This window comes from Thermobia domestica, chromosome 3 (assembly GCF_964235325.1).
Source record: "Thermobia domestica chromosome 3, izTheDome1.hap1.1, whole genome shotgun sequence".
In the NCBI taxonomy this organism is placed as follows: Eukaryota; Metazoa; Arthropoda; class Insecta; order Zygentoma; family Lepismatidae; genus Thermobia; species Thermobia domestica.
Genome location: NC_137456.1, coordinates 61,880,784 through 61,903,474, shown reverse-complemented (window position 1 = coordinate 61,903,474; position 22,691 = coordinate 61,880,784). Strand labels below are relative to the sequence as shown.

Sequence of the window (22,691 nt, the reverse complement as noted above, 5' to 3'; positions counted from 1 at the left end):
AGACAAGCAGGTTTCTGCAATCGATTCATAGTGTTAAAGAAACATGCCATCACAAGCCGCAACATCAATACCGGAAGTGGTTGAAAATTACTACAAGGTTCGGTTTCAACACTGATTGTCTCAAAACGGTAAGAGACAGCAAGAACTTTTTTTGTAGATTTTATCCCCCTTAATCCTCTATTCAAAGCGGAAGTGGTGCCAATTAATGATTTCTGATTTGAAACTTTATCGCCATACAATAGAAACAGTAAGGGATAGCCAATGCTTTTTTTTAAATATGGATTCATGGTCCAAGACGGGTTCTAGGTTTGATCTTATTCAGGGGTAAAAGTGAAGGGGAACACGGAGGGTTGCCGTCCCCCGACCTCGAAAATATATGTTCGGCGTTCCTCCAGTTCCTAAAAAATTACAATGGGCAAAGATATGCAGGGGGACGGCGTGAGGTCATGCCGCTACCTACCGTCCCCTCTACCTTTCCATTTCTACTTTTAGCCCTGATCTTATTAATATATTGTAACCAGTAGTTACAGCTATTAGTTCAAGTTTAAGTACTGAATTCACATAGTCTGTAAATCTATAGTTTCACACTGTGAAACGAAACTCACTTCTTCATAACAAAACTCCGTTATATAGGTGACTAGGACCTAGGTCTACACCTGAAGATATGAAACTTCAATTGAGGTTAAGAAAGAGAAACAAAGAATATTGGATTAGGGAAAAAGCATATTCGTTTGTAAACAATAATGACACTTTCTGCTACGAATACTTGCCTTCGGAAAAGAAACGGCAACATGAGTTACAATTAAGTTTACTTCATATGTGGAATGAAATTAAGCTAGTCGGCGATTTTCGTCGACTCCAGGAGAGTTCCTAATTTGATAGCTGGCTCTTCTCGGATCATGACAACCAAAATGTGTTATCTTACTTCTATAAAAGTAATTTTCTATACGCTATCCCTAATTCAGTCTGTAAGTAAAATATTTGAGAAATTCGTGGAAAATGAAACTAGTGATACATATGGCGCGTTCAGTGCACAAGGGAATCAATACAACTTTGGTCAAAATGTATATATATCATCTTCAAAATCTCTATTTGAAACTCCTTTCACTGCTTAAAAAAATCATGTACAGATATTGTAAATAACCCTCGTAATGTTTAAAAAAAACCGTTAACATTTCTATGAAGTTAAGTGTGACGTACAAACTTTGTCTTTTTTCCTTTCAACTTTGGTTATTGGACTAGAATCCCTTGCGCTTTGGATGCCTTATACTGTATGTGTAATGACTATATTGCAAAGAAAATCACTGTAGGATATAGTATACAACAGGTCCTCATCATTTTCCGAGGACTCACGAAATTCAGTTTTTTACGGATTATTCATTGAGGATCTAGGAACTTGAAAATGGGGTAACAAAGAGACTTTCATTTACTTATCGACTGAAACTTGTACATGACATACCACCATTTCCGTACGTGGCAAGAGCTTCAACTATCCTCGAGTACGGTGCACTTTATGTGCGCCTCTGTAGTGCCCTTGTACTTTATATTTCACTATGTGTGTGTGGGGGGGGAGGGACTTGAACGCATATTGCATGTCTTGTGCTCGTGGATAGTTCTTACTGTTGCATTACGTACAAACGTGATGGTATTTCATGTAGAAGTTGTAATAGCACACATAAGAAACGCAGATCACGGTGTACTCATACTGCATATTCCAGTGTGAGTACAACATGATCTGGGTTTCTTATGTGTTCTATTAACACTTGTACATGACACATCACCATTTCTGTACGTGGTGCAAGAGTAAGAACTATCCTCGAGTACGGAACACGATGAGGAGCTGTTATATACTATTACCTCACTGTAGTTGTTAGTATATAGTCCAGCCAGATTAGGTCAAAAATTAGCAAAACCTACTTAGTAACATTTTGAAACTTGGGGATAAGTTCTTCTGATTCTAAGGAGTTACATCCTAAAAGTCCCCGCAGCTAAGGACTTGCGGTGGTGATATTCAATATGACGGAAGCCATTTGTACGCCAAGCTTGTTCTCCCACTTTTTCATGTCATAACATTTCGATCTGAACTATACTTGGGTATATCATACATGAATACCTGGCGCATGCATTGATGTAACATGGTACACTCCGCATAAAAAATTGTGACAGCTAACGCCGTGCAGTTAGGCCACCTAACATACACCTTCTTATCCCATAATCGTGTCAGGTAAAGACACCCCTTCTCTCTCCTCCTTTCTTCTCTCTCATACTAAAATAAGCTATCAACATAAGCCCAATTCTAATTTCAAACTATACATGTATTAGTCTCGATAAAATGAAATAATAAAACCGAGACGAAATAACATTCATAAGTTGATGTAGAGAGAAACTGTAATACACACAATGAAAAATTGAAACCAATGGCTATCTATTACACAGAGATTCAGAAATGAGGCAGAGAGAGAGAGAGAAAAAAAGAGAGAGATTGAAAGAAGAGGGAAGAAGGTAACGAAAAGGGAGAACAGATAAGAATGTGGAATAAAAAAGTATTAAGAAAAGAACCTAACATTATAAAGTTCCGTTTCCAGAAATCCAACAGTAATATAGAAATAACGTTTATTTTTACATATTTTTCTGAACTATTTGAATATATAGAGGATGCTTTAAACATTCATTAAGCCACTTTCATAAAGGATAGCATACCCAATTTCGAGTGGAATTGTAGATCTCCGAGACACATCTAGGGATAATGTCAAAAGTTTAGCAAACATGCTTTGTTTCCGCGTGGTTTGATTGCAAATTCGGTAGTGTTCATTGGACGTAGTGATCCAAAATACATTCTAATAAACCCAGTAGGTAGCGTTGGTCATATTCTCCATTTCAGAATACTAATGCAAACTTAACAAAAAGCGAAACGAAACGAAAAGAAAGAATAGAAAAAGAATATAGAAAGAAAGAGAAAATTGAACGAGTGCTATTTTCTTGCTAAATTTCTATCAGAAATACGCTATATTAAAACTCCAAACTGTATTGTAATGAAAAGTTACAAATGTTTGAAAGGAAAAGTTTATGTTCCTCATAGATGTAGCACGTTTCAAATTTCAACGTGAATAAAACACATTGAACTGTAACATGGAAACAAATTTTGTGTCGAACTAGTATAAATAAAATTTTGTTTTCAAATAACCAAAGAGGTTACCATTTTCTAGTCTTTCAGAAGATTTGTCTGTTCTGAACATCCAGCATCAACTTCCTCTCTTGCGGATATAATATGATTTGCACAGATAGAATGCACAGGCTAGAGCTCGAACGGATCATTGTGTCAGTCAGATGATGTTGGTTAGGTTATAGGCCACCACTGGGTCAAGGATTTAAACCCGTAGTGACCTGGTAATTTCAACTGAGACTCAGTGACCCAGAGCATAAAAAGATATTCTACTTATTCCCTTGCGTTTTAACAGTATTTCTGTCAGAGATGACCAGGACTGGAGCTGTTATCCGCAGAGCACGACGACAAAGATTCCAGTTAATTAGATTTTCCAGAAAAGGTATATCGGGCTCTTGCTCCGTTTTAACTTTGGGGCACGCACACGCATATGAACTGCGTGTGTGTGCGTGAGAGAGAGGAGAGGAGAAGTGAAAGATATAAAGACAGAGTAGGGAAACGTCAAGAAAGAGAGAGATTGTTGGGGACGAATACAAATATGAAATATACTTATTATTGCAGTGTTTGATGTAGAACGCACACACTGTTTACTAGAATAATCGCTAGTGATGCTTTCTAAGTTCTCCAACGGAAGATGAACCTCGGTTTGCAGCCATTATTTTATGCGAAAAAATCAAACTACCTGATGGAGAATCGAACCAAGATTTTCCATTTGGAAGTCTAGCACTTTACTATCGATTGCTTTTCCCAAACTTTGTTTAACAAATGGTGCAGTGTTTCTTTCTTAGAACGATAACACGAAAAGTTTATACTGTAGATCAGTTGTGTTTGGAATGACCTTCCTATTCAAGGCCAAGAATGTTACTTGTTTATACTTGAGAGGTAAGCATCTCCTATTGTCCTTCGATCCACACTACATGGCTATCGCTGGTGTTTACATTCTATGAGCATAAACATAGCGTTTACAAATGTGTCGGGAAGTCCAATGTTTTGCAAGGAAGTGTTTACCGTGTGTTGTTTATTTATTTATTTTAATTGTTTATACTTTGTTTATGCAAGCAATTCCTAATTCTACTTCACGATCTTACATCTCGTTAAATATTCGAGGGATTTCTAGTGACAGTAATCGTAATCTATTACGTAATTTTATCATGCAAACATCGGAATGCAAGAAGTAGCGTTTCAGAATTTTGACTTTCTCCCTATGTATCGAGCCTATGTGAACGTGGGCCCTGAGCACCGAGATACTGCCATCTTGTGCAAAAGAGGTGTCGAGGTTAGGAATGTTGTGTATCTTCCATCTGGCAAGGGTATCGCCATAACTTGTGATGATCTTACTCTGATTAACATTTATGCCCCGAGTGTCAAATAATAGGAATGCAAGAGAACAGTTTTACAATGAAGATATTTTACCCCTATTTCCCACTATTCCGAAAAAATAACATTCGCAGGGGACTTTAATGTTGTGAATCGTGGGATAGACACTACCTCGAAGTTCATTCCTTCCCTTGCTCTCCAATAATTAATTTTCTCCCTCAAACTCAAGGACGCTTGAGTTCAACACAGCCAGGATCTTTCGTTTACCTATAAGACTCAAAATATGTCTAGTTGAATTGATAGATGTCATTCAACACCTCACTTAATAGCTTCTGTCACCGATATTCATTTACAGATTATACCATTCAGTGATCACGCAGCAATACTCTGGACATGTAAGTACAACCTAGGTGTTTCGGTTACTTACGGCAAGACTGCGTGGAAATTAAACAATCAATTACTTAATCATGCTGAAACCAAATGCATCTTTCGTGTGAAATGGGCGTACTCAGACAACGTCATTACTATCCAACCTTAAATGAACGGTGGGTTAAATACGTTAAGCCGAAAATACCGAGTTTTTTATTTTTAAATGGCAAACATTCCTTCGTTTATCACAAACTGTGGTTTACGTTTGTTTACTAGTTTTGCTGGTCAAATTCAAACTTGTGCCATCTGCAACTCACCCAAACAGTTTGTTCAAGGGTGTCCAAAGAAAAGGAATTCACGTCCTACTGTGCTGTATACAGCAAACAATTCCATTTCTCCTATTGCACGAGTACCCCATAATTTACCAGGTGATCCATCAGCTCTTGACACCGGTAGTCACAGTGTTTTTCCAGTGCTTCATAAGGATGTTCCGGAAGTAACCCAGTAAACATCAATAATGGTATTTTGCAAGGTGATCGAATGTCAAGTCTATTATTCAGTTTGTCCCTTGCCACACTTAAGTATGCGACTGAATGTTTACTCCCTGGTGTCTCTGTCTACAATACCAAAATAGCTGTACAAAGTTACATCGATAATTGGCACTATTATTTACAAAATCCGACCGACATGATTTGTTTACAACGGTTATTAACCTCGTATCCACAGGCTTCTGGAGCGCAACTCAACCACAGGAAAATAAAAATATTATGTATTCATCCAGAATACAATGCTTCATATAGCAACTCTATAACACAGTTCATTGTGTAAAATACTTGGTGTATGGTTTTTCAATAATATCAACCAAACCATAGAACATTCCTCTAATCTTGCAGGAAATAAAATCCGAAGTGTTCTTATGACTCATAGACAGCGAAACATAAACATTTATAGTAGAAACTTATTTCTCAAAACGACCGTTTTTAGTATTTTAAGCCACGTTGCACAGATTCAACCAATGCCAGTTAAAATATGTAACCAGTTAACTAGTCAAGCGCTGTTTTTCTTATGGCATTCCAAAATCTTACGCGTGATCAAGAATCAACTCTATCTATCCTTTCGTGAAGGAGGCATAGCCTTTTTACACATAGAAGCATAAGCACGTGCCCTTCTTATACATAGAAGTTGTAACCTTGTTTGTGAACATGAGACTTCGATTACGGCTGCCGTTATCAATGTCTGCTTCCACTGTTTAGACCTTCAGGCGCCAGTAGACGTGTTTCCTTGGAGCTACAAATTTCCTCATTTACGTGATGTCATACTTGATATGATAAACGCCTTGCTAGCAAAAGATCCTATTGAAACTGGTTTGGTCAATAACCTTTACAGGCGCTATGTTCGCTTGTGGGTTACTAGTATACCCGAATGTCGTCTTAAAGCCCCCACACAGAAATTGGAATGATTTTTTTTTAAAAAAACATCAACGCTTCCATTCTCTCCCCCAACCAACGAACCACCTGGTATTTCATAGTCAATAATATATACGAAACATTGGAGAAACTTCACAATATAGGTATTGTAAATAGTAATATATGCACATACTGCAACAATATCGATACGCTAGCACGTAACTTTCATGCCTGTTCCAACATGCCAATCATCTGGACATATTTTTGTATTTTACTTAGTAAAATTTGTCGTCTTTCACCTCATAATTTTACTATAACAGAACTTATTTTGTGGCCTCATTGTAATTACTTTCCGACATTTAAAAATAACGCTGTTATCTGGCTCGCTATGCAGACTATCATATTTCTTTTGTATACTAATCGGCCTTATCATATAGAATTATACAAACAATATCTGAAATATCAAGCCAGCTTTCTCTCTCCTGCACGAAAAAGAAAATATTTTCTGAATTATTTAACTGTTCTTACAGAGTCTTTTTCCATGCATGTAATATAAAACAAAACAGTGCTATGTCACCTCAGCTAATGATAATGTAGATATAACTCATGCTAAAACTACTAATGATAATGTAACTTGCCTGCCTGTGCAGACACCTCTGTATATATGCATTGTCTTGGATCATTATTTCAAGTGTCTTTAACATTCTTTATTTTAATGTTATGTTTTTTTAATTTACAATATGTTCATGTACTTTTTGTTCGTTGCTTCTCAATAAAGAAGATTGTTTAGAAAATGTAGTGTTGAGGTAACGTAACGAACTTGTGAATAGTACAGCTATCTAACTTAGGTTCAAATCCTGGTCACTCACCACGCAACACACACACCTCTATTTTCAGCACAAATCTCCTTCCTCCTGTGCTTACACAAATGTGTTGTCATTCTCCTCTTCACCGACGGACAGTAAAAGCAAATTTTTCTTGTTCTTCGTGGCGGGTTTGCCATAGGGTTAGTGATGGTGATGTGCTCCATGAGCAGTATCACTAGAGTCTTCATCAGAAGATATCTCATCCAAAAATCTTCTTATTTGTTTTCACGTTCTTCATCACTGTCACCCATCAGGCATGTAGACAGGATTTTGTGAAGGGGGGGGGGTCCGTCACTTGAAACACTGTGGTCATCATACTAGGGGCTCGATCATTCTAAACTATTTTACTGACAAGATATATTGGTTCGTTTAGCCAGGACTTCGTAACGGAAGGGGGGGGGGGGTTTGACATGAAATTCTGAAGGCCCAGGAGCTCGATCAATCTAAACTACTTTACTATCAATAAGTATTCTTTTGTTATTACAATAAAATGAGGATATGTTGGTAAGTATTTTAATAACAAACTATGAAGAAATCTCGAGTAAAATAAAAAATGTATTGAAAAAGATTTTACAATATTTACGTCCTTACTCTGTTCATTCAAATATAACAATTTTCCTTTCATTATGACCTCAACTATTATAAAAAGTACATATTCACTATTATAAGAAGTACATACTAAATAATATCTTGTAAATTATTTTACAATATCTGTTTTTCTTTCTCTGTTGAATCAGATGTTAACAGAACTTTCTTTCCACATAAATTTTTGTTTTTATTATTTCGTCAACTGCTGTCTGTTCCAAATGACATGTTAAAGGAATAGTAGAAAATTGTTTTTGAAATAACATGTTTGACACTGCAAGGATGCGATGACGAAAAATTATGATAAAAAATGTCCACGCTGATACGCAACGGCACTATGCTTTCGGAAGCTTGAAATCTCCCTGACTAGTAGCAGAAATTCTGAGTATTCCGTAACTTTTCTAGATATTTCAAATTCCCTGACTCTTCCAGGATATCTCACTCACCTCGCCACCATGTATTGCAAGTAATACAAATCTCCTCATAAGAAAGAGTAACCTAAAGCTTCCAGTAGTTTTTAATTTCTAACGCTGATCCTTCTTTTTGTCATTTCATTTTGTTTCATCCTTCCTTAATTTTTTCATTTCTGGTCTCGAAGGGGGGAGGGGGGTCGGACCTCCCGGATCCCCCCTTGGCTACGTGCCTGCACCTATAGTTTCTCCACCGACGAAGACAAAAAATAGTTACACAATCCTTTGCACAGTTTATAGTCCAGAAAACACTCATTTCATGTTAAAAACAAGAAAGTAAATTTGTCAAAATTTGTGGAAAATAAAACTAACGTCGTTACAAACCTTTCGTAAAAATTACGACTAGATCTTCACAATATGCATGATGAAACCGACCGACACGGCTGTAAAACCAAAACTAGCCTCTGCTGTAAGAACTAGGATGGTATTGGGGAGGAGGGCGGCAGCGCATTCGCGGTTCCTCGAATTCAACAACTTTGTCATGCCGTTTCGTAAAATTTACGAATGGTTTGTAATCCAGGGATATAACGATCAGGGTTTTTGAATCAATATTACACTTACAATACAAAATCTCTATTAAACAATGGCAAGGGAAATCAGAAGACAAGAAAACCATAGTTAAAGATACGAAGAAAAGAAATTCAAATTAGTTTCAAAGAAGAGATGGGTTTGTTAGTGGACGTCCCTGAGCAAGGCCATGGCAATACGAACGACGAGAACACTTCAAGGAGGTTTTCTTGCTGACCACGAAACTGTTGCCCGAATATCTGGTTTGGATTTAAACTTGATAAAAAATGTCAACATTATTCTGTAGGCAATTTCTAGTGGCCATTAAATAGACTTGCAGAAATGTCAGAACTTCGCTACTGCCACTGAAGAACTTTAAGTAAAATTATATAATTGGTACCCATTGAACAACTCTGAGAGGAGGCAGCTGAGGCTAGAAACAAACATTTTCGACTTACAGGACGCACTTCAGCAATAATAGAAGCCGTCTTCAATGAACGACATCCTAATCACGTCTTCTAGCCAAACAGATAATTTCGATTCTTTCCTCTCGAGTTAATATCCCATCCTACCTACAAGAAAAAAATAGAGACAGTCAGTTTCCGTCCATATAACTCTCCACATATACCAAAATTTAAATCTGAAAGATAACAACCTATCCTAAATTAATTTACAACTTCAAAACCGTTGGAGAGTTTGGAAAAATAACTTTACCGTTGGATTTCGCTTCGAACGGGGATGTTGTTTAATATGTCGCATGATCATATAGCCATTTAAAATAAACAAGTCGAGTTCAATATGCCGGCCACCAAGATAGAAGACGATAACCTTAACCACGTCATAATATTTTTCCCTACCTCCAATATTGATCCCAATTGACTTCGGATCGACTGCATTTGCAGTTTCACAAATATTTAGCCCGGTCCAGAATTTTGTCCACACCCTGCACAGTATAACTAAGAAAGTATATTGCTGTTTCTATCTTATGTTTATATTTCCTTTTTTATCCATTATTTGATGTAGTAAATGCTAATTAATAGCAGAACTAAGAATTTTCTCTTAAATTGTTTCAAAGTATTTACCTTAGACAGTTTAAATCAATAAAAGAATAACTAATAAACAATACGCATATATTTTCACTGATTTTCCTCACTGTTCAAAACTGCAGGACCGGGTTTTGGTTATAGTGTATCTTTAAAACTCTAGATAAACACAAATTAATTTGATTTAATCGATTATTTTATGACACGAAATGGTAAATAATTTTGTCTGGGTTTCAAGACTAAGTACTCCACTATGCGGCGCAAGGGAGACCTCCAACGAAACCAAATAATTCCTGGGCTGTTTTATCAAATATTGAATGAGCAAAATAAACAACAATCAAATAAAATATTAAGAAACGAAACTCATACTACATCGTTTAAGTTAGAATAACACTGTTAGAATTTGAAAGAAGGAAAGATAGTACATATGTTTGATTGATCGATTTTGTATCAGTACGGTTATACATTTTACATTAATGGAGATGAATGATAAATGAAAGCCAATTATTGTAAAATAATTTATGGAATGAGAGTATAAGAGAAAACGGAAAAGTACTGAGAAAATTCACAGACACGATTTTCTTCAATACAAATTATCATGGTCTAAGGATCGGACGAGAGACTCTTCACGCCTAAAGTTATGGCAAATTTCGTGTTGCGCTGAGGTTTACGGAATGTAACTGCATCTCTTTCTCGCGCTCTCTAAGTGGAACACCGTTGCCGCATTTCCTCTATAGACCTCTAATTTAGAAATCTATACACGTATTTCCAAGATTCTTTTCAGACAAGGAGTTGCGCATATTTGCGCTTTGACTTTTAGCTAGGATTGAATCTGATTACTTGTCTCTAAAGGATATTATATACGATAGTCTCTAAAAGACAATGCAAAAAGTACTATCTGACAAACAACAAACCTTTTTGTGAGCATGGCATCATGCATCGAATGCTGTAGAGAATATGGCAATTAAATAAGTGAAATCTTAGTTTGATGTAGGAGGCGATGAAAGTCTGACGCACACTTCATGAGAACAAAAGATATAAATAAAAATTACGCATACTAGGGATGAAAGTCATCAACATAAAAGAGATACAAAAAATATAATGAACTATACCGACAAACTGTAAGAGGTCATTCCTCACATTAAAATAAGAGAAAACGTGCATATGGACGTGTGGGGAAAAGTGTATAGGCCTAGTTTCACACACAAGAAGGATATAAAAAAGACTTTAGAAATGAAATATACAGATCACACACGTATAAGAAGCTAATATATTCTTTGTTTCATTTATATGCATGACTTTAAACACGGCAGCGGATGTTGGTCGTTGGAAGGGGAAAGAATATTCTGTAATTTTGGTCGTTGGGATGGGGAAAGAAGATTCTGGAACTTTCCAGGATGCTCTCAAGGTTATTAGAGTTATATAAATACCGACTCATTTGCATGATCCGTACAACGTATACGAGATAAGAAGTGCAAGTATAGTGTTGGAAGAAGAAAATCGACATGTAGAGGGCACTTGTAGAGAAAATTATTGGTAGCTACTAACTTTGTAGTATTTCCATTCTTGTTTTTATACTTGTTCATTTTTCTTTTTTATATGGGAAGTGACATTGTAAACGAAATACATGTAAAACATACTGTAATTGTCAGGAGTATAAGGGAATGGAAGTTTGTTTTTACCGGTAATTGATTGCAGATTTTCCGACATTGAAAACCATATGAGTCGGTGTACTTATATAGAATAATAAATTAACTATGATATAATGTAATGTAATATACAGGCTACAGGGAATCTAGATTATTCATTGCGCCGGTACTCGAACGAAGATTCTTTCACTAGGAAAATTGTACGTTAAACATTTCGCTCGCAGTGCGAACTTTCTTACTTAATATGTAATTATAAATGGTCAATACTGTGTAAGAACAATTTTATATTGAACAGGAAGTCAGCACACTCACCAGCAATCGAACGGGAGACTAACGGGAAAACTTTGTGCACTAAACATTTTTGCTTAGCAGACTTTGTTACTTATATGTAGCTATAAATTTTGTAAGATGTATAACAGGTATTTTTAAAGTATATGTTAAGAAGGAAGGTATATTGGAGACGGAGCCATCACACTACCGGGCATTGAAGCAGGAATGTTTTACGTGGAAAACTACGCCAATCCTTTTTATGCTCGCACTATGGACTTTTCAGTTATATATAATTATAAATGGTATAAACGTTACTCTGTAAGAAACTTATATTGGATGGTAAGTTAGGAGACTCACCGGGACTCGAACCAGGGTTCTCCACGTGGAGATCCATACGCTAAATCTTTTGCTTGCACTGCGGAGTTTTCATTTATAAATGTTATAAAATTTATTGTGTATGAACAAATTTATATTGAACAGGGAATTGACAGGTTTACTGGGATCGAAGCAGGCTCTCCCACGTGGAAAACCGGGCGATAAACATTTTGTGTAGCAGGTTTTTTTACTTATATGTAGCTATGAATTGTGTAAGACGTATAACTGGTATATATAAATAAATTATATGATATGAAGAAAGTATACTGGATAGGGAGCCATGACACTGCCAGATTTAAAGCAGAAATTTTCCACCTGGAGAACCGTACGCTAAACCTTTTGCTTGCACTGTGGACTTTTCAGTTATTAATGTTATATACTTTACTGTGTAAGAACAAACTTATATTGAACAGGAAGTCAGTAGAATCCGCACCGGGAATCGAATTTGTGTCTCACATGCAAAACCAATATGGTTGGGAACGTTAGAGCTACTTTAAATATTATAGGAATATTATATTTTTGTAACTTGAAAAGTAGTAATGCGGTATGTAACTAATGGAAACGAAAACTGATATAATCAATAAAAACACTGGAGAATAAAGTCTATTTTCTTGAATTGTTTGCTGTTGAAATATAGCGGTGTTTTAGGGTAAAGGAGTTATAGGTTGGTTTTAAAACATGGATTAACTGAAACCTTTGGATCTCAGTACAAGAGGTGAAAGTGATTTACAGAGTCATCATCTTTGCAGGGGACAGAGTTTTCATTCCAAGCGGAGGTGATCCCGCAACCTCCACCACTGGAAACAGAAGTTAGCCCGGCAAACTTGAATGTATTGACGTCTTTATCGGGGACATCCCAACCGGTGGTGAGCTCGCAACCTCCGCCACTGAAAACAGAAATTACTCCGTCACTTGATGTATTGTACGCGTATCGTGAAAAAGAATATCCCCATACACCTTCACCAACAATGAGTAATTGCTGGTTCAGAATTGGGAAATGGAAGAATTTTTGAAGTTACCATGTGAATGTAGTGTAGATGGATTGGATTGCATAAAAGTATGCATAATATACTGGAAACCAGACGATGTATGTATCTGTATTGCGTACAGTTTTATTGAAGTTGGACAGTTAAAACATGATTGTTTGATGTTGCATACGGAATCGCTTGAATAGAAAGCTACAGATGTAAGGAAAGTTGTGGTTCGTAAAGAATTATTATCAGTTTATAGAAAAAAGCATGGACATCTGTTTGTGACTACATTGAACTTTATTGAACGTTTCCGAGATCTTGTGTGTGACTGAATATAGACGTATATTAGTTAAAATTTTACTAGAGAAAGACTTTGGGAAATATACTGATATGGTATGTACAAGAAGAACGTACGAAAGTACCTTAAACGTAACCTTATTGTGAATAAAATTTTTTTTATCTTGAATCAGAATTTGTACATTATGTGTAGAAGATATTACCAATAACAATAATAAGACAAGTGTATAATTTTATTTTACTATTTGTTCTTACACAGTAAAGTTTATAACACTTATAACTGAAAAGTCCACTGTGCAAGCAAAAGGTTTAGCGTACGGTTCTCCAGATGAAAAACCTCTGCTTTAAATCCGGCAGTGTCACAGCTCCCTATCCAGTATACTTTCTTCATATCATATAATTTATTTATATATACCAGTTATACGTCTTACACAATTCATAGCTAAATATAAGTAAAAAACCCTGCTACGCAAAAAGTTTATCGTACGGATTTCCACGTGGGAGAGCCCTGCTTCGATTCCCGGTAAACCTGTTAACTTCCTGTTCAATATAAGTTTGTTCATGCAAGTAAAGTTTATAACATTTATAAATGAAAACTCCGCAGTGCAAGCAAAAGATTTAGCGTACGGTTATCCACGTGGGAGAATCCTGGTTTGAGTCCCGGTGAGTCTCCTAACTTACTATAGAATATAAGTTTGTTCTTACACAGTAACGTTTATACCATTTATAATTATATATAACTGAAAAGTCCATAGTGCGAGCATAAAAAGGATTGGCGTAGTTTTCCACGTAAAACATCCCTGCTTCATTGCCCGGTAGTGTGATGGCTCCGTGTCCAATATACCTTCCTTCTTAACATATACTTTAAAAATACCTGTTATACATCTTATAACATTTATAGCTACATATAAGTAACGAAGTCTGCTAAGCAAAAACGTTTACTGCACAAAATTTTCCTGTAAGTATCCCGTTCGACTGGTGGTGAGTGTGTTGACTTCCTGTTCAATATAAAATTGTTCTTACACAGTATTGACCATTTATTGACCATTGACCATTTATAAATACATACAAGTAACAAGTTCGCACTGCAAGCAAAAAGTTTAACGTACAATTTTCCTAGTGAAAGAATCTTCGTTCGAGTACCGGTGCAATGAATAATCTAGATTTCCTGTAGCCTGCATATTATATTACTCTATATCATAGTTAATTTATAATTATATATAAGTACACCGACTCATATGGTTTTCAATGTCGGAAAATCTGCAATCAATTACCGGTAAAAACAAACTTCCATTCCCTTATACTCCTGACAATTACAGTATGTTTTACATGTATTTCGTTTACAGTGTCACTTCCCATATAAAAAAGAAAAATGAACAAGTATAAAAACAAGAATGGAAATACTACAAAGTTAGTAGCTACCAATAATTTTCTCTACAAGTGCCCTCTACATGTCGATTTTCTTCTTCCAACACTATACTTGCACTTCTTATCTCGTATACGTTGTACGGATCATGCAAATGAGTCGGTATTTATATAACTCTAATAACTTTGAGCGCATCCTGGAAAGTTCCAGAATCTTCTTTCCCTCATTGCAACGACCCAAATTACAGAATATTCTTTCCCCTTCCAACGACCAACATCCGCTGCCGTGTTAAATGTCATGTATATAAATGAAACAAAGAATATATTAGCTTGTTATACGTGTGTGATCTGTATATTTCATTTCTAAACCATTTCTTAACTATTCTAACAACGGAAATCATTTATTATACGTCATATTCTCTTTTCCTATACAACCTCTGTAATATTAGTAATTCATATTTGTATATATTATCGTATTTCTTCTGTGTCATTTAGAAGATCATTAATATGAGGAGGAAGGTGTATCAATTACTCAAACTGTCGACCACCCGTGAATAGAACTAAAACATATCATTAAGAACATTTACAATATCAGAATATCGAGACTTATGAACATTTATGAGTGAGGAGAAGGTGCCAACTACCTATTATGCATGCGCATTTCGAAAATTGCACATTTCATTAATGTTCAATGGGTGCACAGATTATTCCCTGCAGGATGAAATTCCCAGACATGCCATCAACCGAATTTTGAGATGATTTTATGATTGGTCCAAAATAGGCAAACGATACGTTGGCGCGAATGGCAATGGCCGCGAAAATCTTTGGCGCGGTGTCGGAAGTGTTAAGGATCATCAGCAGCACTGTCTCTCGTACTCCGGGAAATGCATGCTGCGATGTTTTCTTTCACGCTTATAAGTGAAAGAATCAATGTGAAATGTGAAATGTATCGTGACGAAATACATCGTATCATACGTTTTTCGCAACATAAATAAAAACGTGGAGTTGCCAGTTCCTAACACTTCCGACTTTCCTCCGAAGCACTGGATGTCATTGTTGTCATTACTTACCTCCTCCCTACTCCGGCCCCTCCTTGAAACCAGGGTATATCTGAAAACTCTATTGAGAGCATATCTGAGAATTACATCATGTAGGAAATACCCTGTACTACTATTGAAAATTGATTAAATGTGCACTTATTCAGCCCTAGCTTTGAAATTATGCACTTATTTATTTATTTATTTATTTATTTATTTATTTATTTATTTTACAGTTACCAGATACAGATCTGAGGCCATTTTATACTGGATATACTCGTATAACAATAAGAATCGAAAGAATTTGGGAAGGTATCGGCCAGGGCCTGTTTTAGTATGTACCATCCCGGCATTTGCCTGGTAGGATTGAGGGAAACCCTGGAAAACCCCAATCAGGAAGGTCGGCAGCGGGAATCAAACCCGCGACCTCCCGAATGCGAAGCCAACTCTCTACCACTTGAGCTACTTCTCTCGGTTAACTTTCCACCATAAGTTCATATGAACTTTTTCTCTTCTCTTGACGTGAGAAATCACCTCTTACAGTTTGTCGGTATAGTTCATTAACACCCTATATAACAAAAAACATTGAAAGATTAGGAGTAATTTCACATTCGAATTACTACAAGAGCCTCAAGGGCAAATGGTTCAATACAAAGTGGTAATGATCTAATGAATAGCCTCTCCGCTAGTCTAGTGGCATGCTGGTCTGCGTTTGGTATACGGGGTCCCGGGTTCGATTCCGGGTGGGAGAGCCTTTGGAATTTTAACTGTCCTGGATATGTGTGTGTTCGTGTCCCTGTCGAATTTGGTAATGGTTAAAAAAACCTTGTGTACGAGGAAACTCGAGTGCTCAGGAAACTGAGGTATGATCGGTTGAACCTTTTAAAAAATGGTTAAGGCAAGAGACTATCAACCAATCTAAACAGCTTCAGTTCGAATCCATTGAAGGAATTTCCATATTTTAAATTTTTCGTGCTTGACAGGAGATGCCAAACGTTTTAATCTTTTATGGTAAAGTAAGATAGACATGCTATTATTGTTGACGGTAGTTTGTGACGTTGAAAATGAAGTTTGCATGATCACGAACACGATAGTATTTATTTTATTCTCTTGTCATGGGGAACTTTTGAGACATTTTGGATCGATTGTACCAAAGTATCTACTATTGATTTTTTATTTACGTTTTTTTCGCACTGAAGGTATTTAACGTGGATTCCGATCCATTCGGTCGCACCAGGAATCGAACCCAGGACCAGGCGCACCAACTGTGCCATGGAAACTAGTTACAAAACAAGATGTCATCCCAAATTTAAGGGATCAGTTTGTATAAACTATTTGACAGATCGAAAAGTATTTTGCACTACTTGAAAGTATACAAGGAGTTGTAATAACTTTTCAAATTCCATTCCAATGTTTTCATAAACTTCGGGTATCATATATCACAAAGAATCATAAGTTAACTGAATGTTATTCAAAGTACCTGCAGACACGAAGTAAATATACAGTTGATTTTTATTGATTGCCCGCCGAATCTCTCGGGTAGAGATTTCCTGTATATTTTTAATCGATAATACAATGCCAATGAGTGTTATTTTATGAAAATTAAGAAAAAGTAATCTGAATTTCATGCACCCAAAATATTACCGTCTTTGCAATGCACGAGTCATATATTTAAATACTTGAGAAGTTATACCACTTCTACATGACTGATCATTCTAAACTAAAATGCAAGGCAAGTTTCTCTACAAAATGAAGAAATGAGCTCCCAGCTATTTTTTTTTATCTGTTTTTGTAGAGGTGGCAATACAGCACCACAATCTAGTTAAACAGAGGCTTACTGCCTGAAGTTACTGGAAACGTTCTTGGATACATCTATAAATATGATGAAGTGGAAAATAAAAGGAAGCTTTCATTAAATTAGAAATAGAACAGAATCGAACCCTCAGCCTTAGAGTTAAGAGAGCATTCTGTTCACAGTCTTTCAGCCATTCACAGCACAGATACCGACACTCTAATCACTTTCAGTTGTGCTGGAATTATGTGTGATAAACAAAAATATAATTGTTTTCTTCTTCGTTTTATTTTTGCAAGAAAATGTGTTTATCTAGGAGATTCAGCTTTGAAAATTTGTTTTCCAAATAACTATAAGTTCTCAACTATTAAAGAAGAAACAAATCTTGGTTAGGCCTACTTTGTAGTCAATTACGGGAAACCAAGCTTAAAGTGTCACAACACAAGACAAGAACATGAAGTTTAAGTAATATGTATGCTTTACTTTACTATGCCAGAAGCCGCGTCTTGTTCCATATACTTTTTAGTTCATTAATGAGATTTGTTTTCAAGAACACCCAAGTATTTTACAATTTTGTTTGATTGTTTGTAGATTGGATCCGAACCCATGATAAAAGGGAAGTGTAAGTCTGACACGTTTCCTATTGCACCAGCTATTTTCCTTCTTTTAATATTATTTGTTGTGTGTCTTCTCCACATGTCAATTATATTTTTGATATATGTAATATGGATATTATTGACGCTCATAAAAGGAAGTGAAAATACATTTCCCTTAGACAGATCTTAAGAAATTTAAAGTAATACAAACTCATTTCTGGAACTTACGTTGGTCTCTAGAAGCGACTGCATTTAAGATGTTCTGAAGTAGACGTTTCAAGTGAATATGAGCTACATCACACAAAGGACTAGCGTAGCTTTATGGAACAGAACCAAAAATGAATTATCCAGCCATACTGATTTTTGTTTATTAGTAAAATACCAAACAAAATATTTTATCCTGTATAAAAGTGAATGTCAGTTTCTATCTGATCAGATCAAGCAATAACTATTGAAACAATTACAATGGTACTTGGCATGGTTATTAACCTTAGGTCTCCCGAGGATTGTGATATTAAATTAATTAAAATGCATATTCTAAGGGAAAGTCAGAGTTCATAATTTATAAGGAAAATTGTACACCGTGTATGATGACATGTAAAAATAATCCAAAACGACGGATATGAGTGTCTGATAGATAGTTCTCGGGATTGCTGAAATGAATATTGAGATTCTCAATGCCGCTCCTTAGACTACCATTTTTTGTTAATATAATGATAGCATCATATACCATTGTCACATTCGTGTTAGATAGGGTCGTTATAATTTAGACATGATTGATTATGCTCATATAATGTAGTGTGGAAACTCGGGGGAAACTGGTACGTAGTGATTCAATTTCTGTATGTTCATTCTTCCATTATTCTTTATTATATCTGAAGAACTGTTTCATTTCAGATTGCTGGATTGATTACTATGGTTTTAACTGCCCTGTACTTTCCCAACAGTCAACATTTCGACCATATTTCTGGTAGTGATACTAGTGCTATATGTGTAGCAATTTTAGCGTATACTTTAGTGACTATAGTAAATGGCGTTGAAGGGTTTTTCTCAGTAAAGTCTAAGGAGGACTTGAAGAGGGTAAGTAAGATACGTATATGATAAGGAAACGTATATCGTATATCGGGTGTTCTAAAAATGGCGCCCACAGATCACTATATATATATATATATATATATATATGAACCAAGAGAGGGAGAGAAGCGAAACTGCACAAAGCAACTATAGGGGGACATCTATCCATATATAGGGTAACATCACCAGATGAAGAGTGTCGCCAACCCAATATAAAGTTATATATATATTCAAATGGAATGACCTAAATTTAATTTCATGATTTGAATCAGCAATGAAAGCAAAGACGAAAGAGATGCCACTCGCAGATCCGTGTTGCATACTTTTAGAGAAATAATGTTAAACATGTGTCAAATTTAAATGCTTTTAACACACACAAGTAATGAAGTAATAACTATTTGTGCACATTAAATTAAATACTGGTAAGAACTCTTTAAGATAACCTCAAGTTTTTGACACCATTAATGAGCTGAGCCGAATAATTGGTCTAGCTATCTATTGCTGAAAACAGAATTTAACAATTCTCATTTCTTGAAAACTTATCATGTGGAGTAACGAGCGACGAACTAACCTAACAATCCATACGATTCACTAACGTTAGTGTAGTAAACAAGAAAATGGAAAAACAAGCATTCTATTCTAATCTTCAAAATAAGAATTCTACATACTGCGCAGGCTAACCACAACCATTAGAATATAGGGGAGAGTGTTGTATCTAGAGCATAACGTACCTGGGAACATTTGTAATTTCTGGTAGGCGCTGCAGCCTGTCGGCGTTCTGCAATGCTAGATAGAGAGGAAGATAGCAGATATGACTGCAGTGCGTTTGTCTGTACCATTGAACAAGACTTGCGGTGGTGAGAGGTGATACAAATTTTAAGCTGCGTTTTGTAAACATTTTCGTAGTAACAATTTTGCAAACTTGTATTAACCGTTGATGAATTTACAATCAACAACATAGTCATTGTTTTCAGCGTTTCTCGGTAAGAACAATACACCACTTTTTCCTTTCTGTAGTTCTAACTTATAAGTTTGAAAATAAAACTTCTGAAATATGGCGTCCTGTTGTAACAAGGAACACAGACACATGATGTACCTTGGAACATGTTCCTAGGTACATCAGTACTTTTTTGTTATTTTATTGCAGATTACAATACACGAAGTAAATCTGGTGTAAAGAAGGTGCCTGTCGACCCGGAAGCCATGAAAAAAGCTATTGAAGCTGTTACAGTTGAACCTGGTACGAAGTTCTCAATTATGGAAGCCTGCAAAGTACACCACTCGCTATGCTTTCTAGGAGTTTGTCCAACTTTAAGAAATCTGGCGTACAGACTTACAAATATGCTACAAATTTTCATGTGAAGCGGGTGTTTAGTCTTCAGGATAAATCGATTGATGAAAACATAAAAAAAAAAAGTTGCAAAAATGAGCTATGGTTTGTCAAAAATTGTGTAGGACTATTGGAATACAAATATGCGGTTGCAAATTGTAAGAAACTTCCTGACACTTGGAATGTGGAGAAAAAGGCTGAGGAGCAATGTATGCGTGGTTTCATGCGAAGATATGGCAACGAATTGTCAATAAAAAGCCAGAACCTACGAGTTTGGCTTGTTCAACAAGCATCATCAAAGCAAATGTTCACTGCTTTTTCAAAAAATTTGAGGATGTCCATAATTACTTCGGCCTCATTCCCCAGGGGAGGGATCTTTTCCTTTGTTTTCCGATGATAAAGAAGATAGTGCGGATGAAGGGTGCATATACGGCAGACAACCTTATAGGGAAGATAAAGGCGAAGAACAATAAATTCATTGTGTGAATTGACTTCGATGGACTCACGAACAGTGTGCCGATTCTGGCGAGAAGACTTGGAACACTTACATCTGTGATTTTTCTAGGGCTACTCGTCCCTAAAACTGATTTCGATTTTGAAAGAGAAAAGCTATTAGTTCCTAACTTGAAATTTATCCTGTATGCTACAATTTATTATTTGTAGGCAATACCGGTGGTTAACCTAAGCTCATTTGAAAAGCCTTTCTGAAGAAACTTACTATAATTATTATTTCGTAGTGTGTTCATTTCTTTTATTCATTTTAATAATTGTTGTCTAGATCGCAAATACTAGTATTTCAGTTCAAATTGCGTTTCTAATTTTTACACAAATGCTGTGTTCCAAGGTACAAAGGGTACTGTTGCATGGTACGTCAACATGTTGTACCATGGAACATTAATAACCATGTAACTAATTTTTCATTTATTTCTACAAGACAGTGGTATTACAACTTATAATTATGAAATTAATTAGGGTAAATACGACAGTTTCTGGTGGTGACATTTATTACTTTCTTCAATTCAAATCAATTATATTTAAGAGCAGTTATGAAAAAAGTGTTCCATGGTACAACACTCTCCCCTACCATTAATGACATAAGAAACGCAGCGTTGTCGATTCGATATGAACTTGTATTCAAATGATTCTATGTTACGTTATTACATGTTCAGAATGTCTATGTAACGGTGCAAAATGTATGTATTACTTATATTGTAAATTACACGAAACAGTATTGCGAGTTTTGAGAGAAATCGCGAGGAGTCAAATCGTATTAAATTGCGAAATATAGTACACGATTTAACAAAATGTGCCAAAATTATTGCACAAAATCAATAAACTTTTCTTTCTTACTTTACAATCTGTTAGTCAGTACTTGAATTTGTATCTACGTATTTCTTGAAGTTTACAATACTACTTTCTATGGAACATATATGTATATTTTGTACCGTGCTATACAGAATTTTGAATATATAATAACTTGATGTTGTGTCATTTGAACAACTAAGTTTCTACTCAGCTGACAATACTGCATTACTATGCCGTTATATCTACGTGTGTAGATACCTATACGAAATCTACCTAATGTATTATCAAGGTTTCTCATTAATAAGACATTTACATTTGGAGATACTTGAATCTTTGTGCTTAGAAATCTTTACCGAAGACTTGCTTTTTTTTTTATTCCTAAATCTACATTGAACCATATTTTTGTTATTTATCTCTGTTAGAAGCTAAGATCATGCATTTAAAGGGTCTACTAAACTTCTAAACCTGTTTTACGGTTGCCATAACTATATACTAGCTACGAACTTAAGGACAAAAAGGAAAGAAACAGAAATTATTTACTGAGAATTGAAATCAAGAAACACAGTCTAAAATTGGTTTGTATTCTGGCCTTTGGTGAGATGGGCTGTCTACAGAGATTTTTTTTAGCAATCACACCAATCCTATCTACCTTCTGAATCAGCAATACGTTATGACAGTTAGATACTACAATCACAATACTATTACCATGAAATTTCACTAAAACCATGTCACTTTTAGCTTTGAAAGAGAACGAACCTTTCTTCTCCTTTTTCAGTGCCTTTGTCTCTTGCAGAGGACAATTCTAGACATGATTCTCGTTTGTATCACAACAATCATTATTATTTCCATTTGGATAATTCGAAACATTTTTCTTCAAAACGTTTTCGGTAGCTCAAAGATCGTT

General features: G+C 35.7%; 1 protein-coding gene across 2 annotated transcripts in view; it reads left to right on the top strand.

The window, feature by feature from the left end:
• LOC145681439 (uncharacterized) overlaps positions 1–22,691 on the top strand; it is a 136,876-nt gene that overhangs the window by 70,941 nt on the left and 43,244 nt on the right. For both annotated transcript variants that reach the window (XM_081753083.1, XM_081753084.1), the window contains exon 5: positions 18,976–19,158. In XM_081753083.1, coding sequence (XP_081609209.1) covers positions 18,976–19,158 — 183 coding nt within the window. The remainder of the gene's footprint in view (positions 1–18,975; positions 19,159–22,691) is intronic.